An 11,762-nucleotide genomic window follows, 5' to 3' on the forward strand; every position below is an offset into this window, starting at 1 on the left:
ATGTTTGTAAACGCACTCATGACACAGGAGAAAATCCTAATGTGAACTATTTTTGCCTCGTTGGTCGAGTGATCGCAAGTGCGACTGCCGGACAAGGGGTCTCAGGTTCGATTCCCGGGTCGGGCCAAAATATGTATTACTGGGTTTTTTTTCGGTTTTTCGAAAAAAATCTCGGTAGTAGCACGGAGTCTGGAATTTTGCCCGGTAGATGGCAATAAGCTCACCCCCTATTACATGGGACTTGAAACACAAATGGTGAAAAGTGGGTGTACATTGTACAGTAGGATTAGGTACATCATTTGCCTGTCCCTTTGGAATAAAAAGGCGTGGCGATGAACCATTATTACAAACTTTTAAATCGTATTTCACTATAACTTTCACAGTTTACTTAGATATCTATAATACTAGAAACATCACAAATACATTGCCGGTTTATAATCAAAGTTTTATGTGTAGTGGTCACTGTCCTGCCCAAACCCAAATTATTGTGTTCCGTGCCACAAACCAATGGTTGGCTATTCCCGATTTTATGTTATAACTTGAAGCGACATCTAGTGATACAAACACGAAATGCTACGTTCGTTTTTAAATGTTGAGCTATTACTTAGTAGTGCCGTTGTATACTAAACTGATCACTTAATTTTAATATAGTCGATTATTTAGTTGGTGGCAAAGGCCAAAGTTCAAAATGGTTATTAATGGCTTTATAGTTATAAATATAGTTTTATAGTTATAAATAATAACCAATTTGATCTAAGGTTCATGCACTTGAAAGTAATAAACGATGAAAACAAAAAGCAAAACCGTGGACAAGAATCACAGAATTACTGCGAAATTATATCGTGAAGAATAAATTCGAGTACTCGATTTTCATTTGACATTAAATAATCGACTAAACGAAGATTCTAGACATCCCTAAGCCAGCGACATATTTAATCTGACGTTTGACTTTGATTTTCTCCGAAATTTATTACCGGTCGAGTAATTTTTCGTTAAAGACAGACAAGTTTATTCATTATAATACTTGTATGTTCCCATAAATATGGAAAACGATATATTGGACTCGTTAAACGATTTAGGGTAAGATTTGTAATGCAGTTATAGGTTATAATATGCTTAACTTAGATCTATACTTGCCTCTACAGTATTAAAAATATAATAAGTATAGATTATATTTAAAATTATTTTCACAATGTTTCATATAGTTTAGATATTTTTATAATTATTTTTACTAAATTATTACGTTTAAAAGCGTTTTAATTAGCTATAACGTGGCTAGAATATTATAGTCTGAAAAATAATCGATATGTTAACTTATAAGATTTTGTTGCGTTGGCGAATAATCTAAACAAATCCTATCTTTAGTGAATTCCTATCTTTAGTGTGTACTCAATGGTTGATATAAGCAATAATAAATTAGTTATTTATGAAATTAATAATTAATACTATGTGACTTTATCTATGGGCTTATTTGTTTTTTTATAAATATGGCAGAAACTAAGGTCAATTTCTAAACAGCCTGTAGATTTCAGAAACAAAAAAAGTCAAGTGTGTTCCGTATATTTATTTAAAATCCTCTAAAATTACATTTTGAAATACTATGTACTTACAAAATACAAAATAAAATAATATTTAAAAATATAAATAAAGGAGCCAACTAGTAGTGGGAGCATGGTCCAATAGTGTTTATTATTATGAAATTTATCAAAATACTGATATCATCCAATGTTTGATATTGTCTGCAATGAGTCATGTACTTACTAAGTTGTGCAATATGGTTGCAAAGCTACTGTTTAACAAAAATCATTATTTTCATTATGTTTGAATTAGACTCTGATTTAATTACAACAAAAAATGTGGTACATAATGTTTAAAATTCTGTAAAATATTTTATTTTGTTTATAGGTAGTTTCTTGTTGGATAAGTTGATTTATGAAATATAATATTATATCTATGTAGACAGATGTACAGTTTGTCTTGGATTTAGAGAACCTGAGCCTTAAGCCGGGTCCAGACGAGTGTAACGTGTAATGTAATCCACCGTGTAATGTAACACGAATTCTACGTGTGGACGGCAGTACGAGCATTACATGTAACACTCGCGCTGAAGAATTCGTGTTACATTACACGGTGGATTACATTACACGTTACACTCGTCTGGACCCTCGTATCACACACACACATTAATAGCCTACAAGAGGCCACTGCTGACCAAAGGCCTCTTCTCACAAGGAGAAGGTTTAAGAATTAATTACCATGATTGCTCAATGCGGGTTGGCGATTTCAAACTTATTATTAATTATAAACCTAGGTTTCTTCGCTATGTTTTCCTTCACTGTTTTTCAGTAGGCTCTAAATAATCTTAGAATGTACATATAACTTGGAAAAGTCACATGGGTCTTTGAACCTTTGGAACAGGGATAGATTATGGTTTGGACTAACACATAGGCTGATTTTTATCCTATGTTAAAGCAGGCAAAGCTGCTGGCAGAAGCATATTATTCACCAGTTATGTTATGAGTTTATTTATTTCATGAACAATGTACAGTCAACGGATCTTGGCAGGTCTGAACTACGTGCAGAAGGCTGGCAATAAGTGTAAAGGGTCAATTGTATTTAGAAATGGTCGATCTCTAGCCTAGATCGTCGCCCCCACACCTCGCCTCATGCCACCATTTGGTTAAAAAATACTTATTGCGAAGCCTTCTGCACATAGTTCAGACCTGCCAAGATCCGTTGAGAGTACTGTAATAGAAGATGAGTCTAAAATTTAATTTAACCACTTTTTCAGGTATGAAGGGCCTCTCACAGATGAGGCGTCCTTCGCCAAAGCCCTGGACGGTGGCCCCAAGTCACTGGACTTCACGAAATTGGTTCACATACTAGCTGAAGAAATTAAGAACCTCTGCAATTTGGAGGAGACGGTCAACATGATGAATGATCCTGATGAATCCAGCTCGTTCCTACTCGAGCTTAGTTCCTTTTTGAAGGAACTCAAATGTCCATATAAGAAATTAGTTACAGGTATAAATGCTTTATAGTTACCGTTAAAAATTTCCTAGATTTTTTATGGTATAATTTTAGGCTATATTTTTTAAAATTTCCTAGATTTTTTATGGTATAACGGCGCAAACTACCGATCGGCTAAATTGACGAGCCGTAGAATTTTGACACATTTTGTATGGAGCTTATGTCAAAATTCTACGGCTCGTAAGCAAATTTACCGATCGGTAGTCTGATTAATGCGCCGTAAGTCGATAAACAAGCAGATGGATCACCTGATGATAAGCAAACGGCGCTGCCGAAACACCAGAGGCGTTACAAGTGCGTTGCTGGCCTTTTGGGTTAGGAATTTTAGGATTGTTGGGGAATCGGGGATTGGGAAGATTGGGAAGGGGGAAATTGGGCCTCCAGTAACCTCACTCACACAACGAAACACAACGTAAGCGTTGTTTCACGTCGGTTTTCGGTGAGGCCGTGGTATTACTCCGGTCGAGCCGGCCCATTTGTGCCTAAGCATGGCTCTCCCACACTTAATATAATGTAAGAATATGGTATAAAAAAAGTGAAAATTCAGGATAAATAACTTTATTATAAGAAAAGTTAATGATAAATATTATTATATTCCATTTATTATTATATTCTAGGTCACATGTCTTCCCGCCTGCAAACGAAGGAGGATCGGCTGCTACTACTAGATTACTTAATATCGGAGCTGATGGCTGCTAGGATGGTCAATGTGGACGGGCCCAAAGATAAGCAGGCAGCTGGCATGGAAATCGTAGTTGTAAGTTGTTTGTTTCTTATGTTATACTAGCTAAGTAGCTAACTCCGGTTTCACCCACTGCGCCTCGTCTCTTAATGGTCGTAGCGTAATGTTTTATAGCCTATAGCTTTCGTCTATAAATGGACTATCCAATACGCAATACAAAAATAAGGAAATACAGAAATAAAGGAACCAGTAGTTTCAGAGATTACTGCATTCAAACGAACAAACAAATTATATTATGGAATAGCTAACTGATCTTACTTCAAGACAAGTGGATTGATGTAGACGATTTTCCTATATTTGTAAATTAGGGGAAGATGCCAAAGAAATTCCCATTTGGAGGAAAATATGTGAAAGATGGGAATGAACCATCAATTATTGTTCCGGGCTTTGGTGTATTAAGTATTTAAAAATGCATATTTAAACACCCCCACGACACGGAAGAAAAAGTGTGCGGCCATGTTAAATACTAACTAAGTGACTTTTAACACATTTCATTTTATTTCCAGCAAGAATCGCCAACAGCGAGGGACCTAAAGAACATCTTGATTGCATTGAAATTCAACAAACCGCCTCCTAACATCACGGCAGAGATGTTGTTCGCGAAACTCGAAGCTAAACTCAAGGATACCATACAGAAAGAAGGTAATATATTGTTTTACTAGCTTCTGCCAGCGGCTTCAATCGCGTTCCCGTGGGGTAAAAGTAGCTTATGTGTTATTCCAGACTATAATCAACCCCTGTTCCAATTTTCACCCCAATTGAATCAGCCGTTTTGATGTGAAGGAGTAACAAACATAGAAACAAACATACAAAATTTTGTGTTTATAAATATTTTGTAGGATAATTGGTTTAAGACGCCCGCTTCTTATGCATGAGAGTGCGAGTTCGAAACCTACCAACGACAAGTACCAATGTGACTTTTTCCGAATTATAATGTACTTTCTAAGATTATTTAGACACCACTGACAAACGGTGAAGGAAAATATGGTGAGGAAACCTTGGCTTATAATTTCTAATTATACGTTTGGAATCGCCAACCCGCATCGAACCTCCTTCTCAAACCTCCATGTGAGAAGAGGCTTTTGGTCAGCAGTGGCCACTTATAGGTTATTGATGTGATGTAATCTATTTTGCTTTATATTTCTCCAGGCGACCAGTTGGTGGGCAAACCTCTGTACAACAAGGCTCTCTCGGAGAAGGAATGGAAGCAACTAGAGACTGCCTTCAACGAGATGTTCGAGGAGTATCGGCTGAGGAGGGAAACGCTCATCACTCGTTTGGAGTGCACTATACAGAGTTTTGAGGTACGTTTTTTATGGGATAAGGCGATAAACATGAAGCAAAAACAAAGAGTAGTAGTAGATACTCCTGCTTTTCGAAACGGAGCCCCGGTAAACCCGCTAAGTAGTCCGCGGCTCCGGGTCAGGCATCAGCCCTACTGGGCCCCATCTGTGGTGGTCTGACGGCTCCTTGTGCGCGCGAAACGCGACGCGCCGTACGCATGGGTCTAGTTTTGGTTGGGCGGCAAGTATTATACCGTAAAAAACCTTCCTCTTAAATCACTCACCTCTATTCAAAAAAGCTATTTTAATATTTTTTTTTACTTTTTTTATTAAAAGTTGAAGCAAGAAAGCATCAAAATCCGTTGCGTAGTTTTAAAGATCTAAGCATGGAAAGGGAGAAAAGAACAGAGAAAGCGACTTTGTTTTATACTATGTAGTGATATCAACAGCTACTGTCTGTGTACTGAATCAAACTTTTTATTTTCTTACATACATACTAAATAACAAACGTGAACTAACACTCTATTTATTCTCCCACAGTGGTCAGACCGTCTCAAAACGAAGAGAGACGTAATCCAGTCAACGTACCGTCCCAAACGAGAGTCTTTGAAAGTCAAACCAGACGTCAAACTGGCTGACTTCCTAGCGGCTAGGACTTCGTTGTTACAAGTAGAGAAAACATCGAATGCATCCGTACGGAAGAATACTCAAACTGATGTGAACAAAGTTATTATTGGGCAGGTTAGTATATTAATGTTTACTTTTATTATAACTAGCTAGCGATCTGCTCGGCTCGTTTTGGTCGTAGCGTGATGTTTTCTAGTCTATAATCTTTTTCGATAAATTGATTATCTCATACAAAAAGAATTATTCAATTCGGACCAGTAGTTCCGGAGATTAGCGCGTTCAAACAAACAAACAAGAACGAACGAATAAACAAGCGAGCGAATGAATGAATGATTGAATGAATGAACGAACGAGCGAACGAACAAACAAACCATTACCGTCACCGCATCAGTCTCATTTTTTGCCAAACTGTAGTTCGTTACAGACCTAATAAGAATATTATGTTTCGTATAGGTACCAGACAGAGGCGGTAGGCCCAATGAACAACAGCCCCCACCACCAGAGATGCCTTCCTGGACGCAGAGAAATGCTGTAAGTACTTTCTTTTTTAAAACAATGCCCCATCCTAAGATTTTCTCCTGTGTCGTGGGTGCGTTTACAAAAATACTGACATACAAGTTCACATAAATATCACACCCACTCAATTTGTGTATAACACAAAGAGTTGCTATACGTCGATTGTACAGCCAGTTTGCAGTCAAGCGGTTATCAGAGATACTTCGATACGAATGGGCCGGCTCGACCGGAGTGATTCCACGGTCTCACAGAAAACTTGCTGAAACAACGCTTGCGTTGTGTTTCGGTGTAGTGAGTTATTCTGGCTCATACCCAATCCTTATATTCCCAATCCCCAAAAGACCGGCAATGCACTTGTCACTGGTGTTACGGACGGCAGTTGCATACAATCAGGTGATTAGCTCGTTTGCCGGCCTAACCCATAAAAAACAAGTTACTTTAAACACACTGACAACCTTGCAGGGGCCTTAGTCTGCTATTACAATTGAATGATCGAATTGAGCAGTGCAAGAGGGATACAGCTATACAACCTAATAGCTCCGTCCCTCTTGCACTGCTCAATGATCGACCATTTGACACAATTGTAATGTACTAAGGTAGTACTGTAACAGGCTACAATATTGAACACCAATTATTATTCGAATTTAAACAGGGCGGCGGCGGCGGCGGCGGTGGCAGAGGTGGCAGGGGCGGTGGCAACTTCAACAACTCTAATCCCAGCTTCAACAACTCCAATTCCAACTTCAACAACTCCGGCCCCAGTGGAGGGGGAGGGGGACAAGCAGGACGCGGGGGACGAGGGGGACGCGGGGGACGCGTGCAGGGGGGATATAGTCAGGGGGGCGGAGACCATGGCAGGTAGGGGGACTGATTGATACACATTTTTTCTCGCTTAGCGCTAGTACAGTACTGTCAACGGATCTTGGCAGGTCTGAACTACGTGCAAAAGGCTGCGCAATAAGTCTTTTTAGAACCAAATGGTGGCATGAGGCGAGGTGCGGAGGGCGGCGATCTGGGCTAGAGATTGACCATTTCTAAATACAATTGACTTTACACTTATGCGCAGCCTTCTGCACGTAGTTCAGACCTGCCAAGATCCGTTGACAGTACTGTAAGTTAAAAGCTTTTAACTTTGAATGCATTTAATCGTCGACGATAGGCGGCAAAAGGCAAGTGCTTGCATCTTTCTTAGAAACAATGAAAACCGTCCACGCAGCGGCATCGTAAAATCTGCCTATCGTCAATCGACGCATGCATGCAATCGTCAAATGACCCAATATTGAGCCGACCTCAAGCAACTTGGGATAAGGTCTAGAAGATTTTTCCCAAATGAGTTTTCTATCTAACCTTTGCTTTAGTTATTTAATTTGTAGGGGGACATAATTTATAGATATGTAGATAAATTCCAATAATATTATACTATATATCGGTGACCATGGCCACTTTAAGAATTTTGTCGACTTTGAGGCTTTCTTAACTTTAGTTTTTGTTATCACGAACATATTTCTTGTAAAAAGTCATTTAACATGTATTATCTTGGTAAGAAAACCCTTTTTTAAAGAACGTCCAATAGAAAAATAACTGTATACTCTTATTTGTATACCGGCTTTTGAAGCGTAATTTCGGTATCAGATATTAAAATCTGATTAGAAATATATGAATACTCAAATGTATGTACTGAACTAATTTCTCATACAGAAAAAAATTGTACAGAAATTTATACCGGTATGCAGTCCCTGGTTAAAAGCTTTTAATCATTTGGTGAATGCATGTATTCGTCAAATGACGATAGGCGGCCTACAAATGACAAGTGCTTGCATCTTGCTTAGAAACAATGAAAACTGTCCACGCAGCGGCTACATAAAATCTGCCTATCGTCAATCGACGAATGCATGCAATCGTCAAATAACGCTATATTGAGCCGACCTCAAGCAACTTGGGATAAGGTCTAGAAGACTTTTCTCAAATGAGTTTTCTATCTAACCTTTGCTTTAGTTATTTAATTTGTAGTTAATAAAAAACATAATTTGTAGATATGTAGATAAATTCCAATAATATATACTATATACTTGGTTTACCAAGTACCCAAGAGACTATATAAAACAAATTATTTATTTTTATTATAGTTGTTATGTAAATATGTAGATTTATATTTTTTTACTAATGTTTAATATATTATTTATAAATTGTTGACATTCATGTAGGTTTAGGTATAATTGATACCATTTCTTGTAAGATAAGTAAGTGTTAGTATATTTTTATTATAAATATAATTATTTTTTGTATATAATTAAATAAATAAATAAAATTAATATGATATGCATGCATTCTTCTTCTATCCTGTGTTTTGTCCAATTTGTGTGTGTTGAGCATAAAAATATTATATAGGTACATTATTTTTTTCCTCTCTCCTAACCTATATACTTATATAGGGTGACTGGTAATTAGTGAACGATATTTAAACACGTGATTGTACGTTTCCCAAAGAAACTTTTTTTGTACACTCATTAGTTTTATTTTTATCACAATAACAAAGTAAAGTAAGTAAAGTTCCAAAATATCTACCTAGTTACTAGTCTTCCGATAACGCTAACGCGGTTCGCTGCTAACAGCTGATCACGCGAAAGCATGCGTAAAGAAATGAGTATGCTTTTAGACGCAAAATCTGTATGACGTCATTAAGTTAGTATTACATACAAAATTCATAGATTTTTATATTTCAATAAAAATATTGAATTTGTCAATAATAGTGTAATAACTCAAGTTAAATAAGGACAGGTTTTATTGGCCATATAACACACCAAATTAAAAGGCAGTTTTTAAGGATAATAAAATTGAAGATATTAGTTATGTCTTTGCAATTTATTCTTCATACTTATATAATTTTTTTTTAATTCCTTGAACTTAACATAAATATTTCAAGACCATAAATATGATGTCTGTCCAGCCGTTTTCGAGTTTTAAAGTAAAAATTAAGAGCAGTATTTTTTTCTTAATTAAACTTGATTGGGATCAATCAAATTTATCCGGGGTTATCGTGGCTCCGGCTCGAAGCAGGAGTAGGTTTTTAGTCAGTAAGCGTCTGATACACCCTCTTGCCTCACCCAAGGTGGGAGAAGTCATTGGATGATATTCCCCCTCAAAAAAGAAACAATTTGACGCGTGAGGTATATCCCCGGAATACGGGCGAAGCTGCTAGTAGGACCTAGTTATGTATCACATCACATCAAGAGCTTATAAATGGGCGACTGCTGCCCAAAGGATCACGCTTGCTCAATGCGGCTTAGCGATTTGAGACTTATAGATTATTAGAAATTATATTCTCAGGTTTCCTTGTGATGTTCTCCTTCACCGTTTGTTAATTGTGTTTAAATAATCTTAAAAAGTACATATAACTCGGAAAAAATCACATTGGTACTTTGTAGTTGCTAGGTTTCGAACCCATTCTAGAAATATTTTATAAGACAAAACAACTTTTACCGGGTCAGCTAGTTAATATCTAATATATTATTTCACCAGGCCCCAACAGAATAGAAACTACCAGACATACGAGGTTCCCCCGGGTGGTTACAACCAGAACCAGTACAGCCAGGCACACACGTATGAACCAGACCAGAACTACAACCAACATAACCAAGGCTACAGCGGTTACAACCAAGCTGGTTACGACAGTATGGGCAGCTATAACCAGGGGTATCAAGGTATGATGACCAATTATTACATAACTAGCTACTTCCGCGCGGTTTCACCCGCTCTGCTCGGTTCCTATTAATCGTAGCGTGATGTTTTATAGCCTATAACCTTCCTCGATAAATGCGCTATCTAACACAAAAATAATTATTTAAATCGGACCAGTAGTTCCTGAGATAAGCGCGTTCAAATCAAACAAACAAACAAACTCTTCAGCTTTATAATATTAGTATAGATTACACTTGAGGGCCATATTAACCGGAGGTCCAGTCCTTTCCCCCTTCCCCCTAAAAGGCCGACAACGTACTTTTAACTCCTCTAGTGGTACGGGTGATCCGTCTGTCGCTTACAATCCTATGCCATTAACAAAAATGTCTAATTGTTTTTAGTTCTTGCACTTTACTATTTTCTAAACACGTTAAGTGTGGGAGAACCATGTTTCGACACGAATGGGCCGGCTCGACCGGATCTTTCCAATCCCCGACTCCCCACCAACCCTTCAATTTTTAACCCCCAAAAGTCCAGGTCCATTAGCGGCGGCGATTGCTTACCATCAGACGACCCGTCTGCTCGTTTACCGGCTTATACCATTAAAAAATATGTAATTTACCGGCAGGTGGCGGTGGCGGCGGTGGTTACAAGAAGCCGTACCAAAACAACCAGCAAGGATACCAACATAACCAAGGATACCAGGGCAACCAGGGTTTCCAGGGCAACCAGGGCTACCACCAGGGTAGAGGGGGGTATCAGAACGAGCATGACGATAGAGACAGACGGGGCCGGGGCGGCTACAGGGGCGGCAGGCGTTGATCTTCGTAGGTAACGTGTTGCGAATATAAGTTTTTAAACTGACATGGTCACTAACACTATTATTAGAACTTATTACGGGATATTTACGCCATGATCAGTTAATCCGTGATCATGGCGCTTGCAACAGTGCCGAAATATCGGAAAGACATCGAAATTAATAAACATGGTAAATATCCCGTAATAAGTTCTAATAATAATGTTGCTAATAATACATTATACTTAGCTTATTTACTTTTAACAATATCATTGTTTCTTTTAGGCCAATTTATTAAGTTCTTCTGTTATGTTTTTGTTAATGCCTCCGTTTTTAACCGCGTATTTTAATGAAACAAGGATTGTAGTTAGTATGAGTTTGCTTTATGTTAGACGAAAACGAAATGAGACCGCGTTTGCGTGATTGGCTGACTCGAATAAACGAACCAATCAGTACCCTTAGTACCTTGAACGAAAATGAAACGAGAGCACGTTCGGCGCTCTGATTGGTTAGTTCGTTCGTGCTGGCCTATTAGAACGCCGAACGCGCTCTCGTTGCGATTACTTTAAGCGTAAAGCAAACTTGTACTAAGGGTACTGAATACAAGCAGCCGCACGTGCGGTTTTATTATCGCGATTAGTTAAAATATTACGCGGTCAAGAAAGGTTTTAGAGTTCAGGAATATTAGTTCATTATTTTGTTTAACACGTTCAATGCCGCCGACACGCCAAGCGTGTTCTTGCGAATTTCTATAACTACGCCTCGAACACGCCAAGCGTGTCCTAAATGTTTTAGTGATATTTCGAAAATTAGCCAAAATTGCCTTTTGGAATTCTCATTACATAATCTGCTAGCAATAACCTAATGATAATAGGGCGGCATCGCTATAATCATTAGGTTTTGACATCGCTATGAACTTAAAAAAAATAATGGTGGCAGTGAACGTGTTAATGAGATCGAAACGAGAGCGCGTTCGGCGCTCTGATTGGTTGTCAGAGACATTAACTATATAGCTACAATTGGATTTATTACTTTGTTAACTGTTTTCTATTGAACATGTCTTTTAGCAAACAATCTGTACAATGTATTA

General features: G+C 38.0%; 1 protein-coding gene across 1 annotated transcript; it reads left to right on the forward strand.

Annotated features, from left to right (window-relative positions):
- Positions 1–919: 919 nt before the first annotated feature.
- On the forward strand, positions 920–10,779 carry LOC118276888 (protein FAM98B). The gene is made up of 10 exons (XM_050699788.1): positions 920–1,080; positions 2,792–3,024; positions 3,648–3,787; positions 4,279–4,414; positions 4,922–5,076; positions 5,596–5,796; positions 6,136–6,213; positions 6,851–7,056; positions 9,718–9,899; positions 10,505–10,779. Exons 1-10 carry the CDS (start codon positions 1,043–1,045, stop codon positions 10,696–10,698), a joined length of 1,563 nt encoding a protein of 520 aa, XP_050555745.1. The 5' UTR covers positions 920–1,042; the 3' UTR covers positions 10,699–10,779.
- The last annotated feature ends 983 nt before the right edge of the window (positions 10,780–11,762 follow it).

This window comes from Spodoptera frugiperda, chromosome 17, assembly GCF_023101765.2.
Source record: "Spodoptera frugiperda isolate SF20-4 chromosome 17, AGI-APGP_CSIRO_Sfru_2.0, whole genome shotgun sequence".
NCBI lineage: Eukaryota > Metazoa > Arthropoda > Insecta > Lepidoptera > Noctuidae > Spodoptera > Spodoptera frugiperda.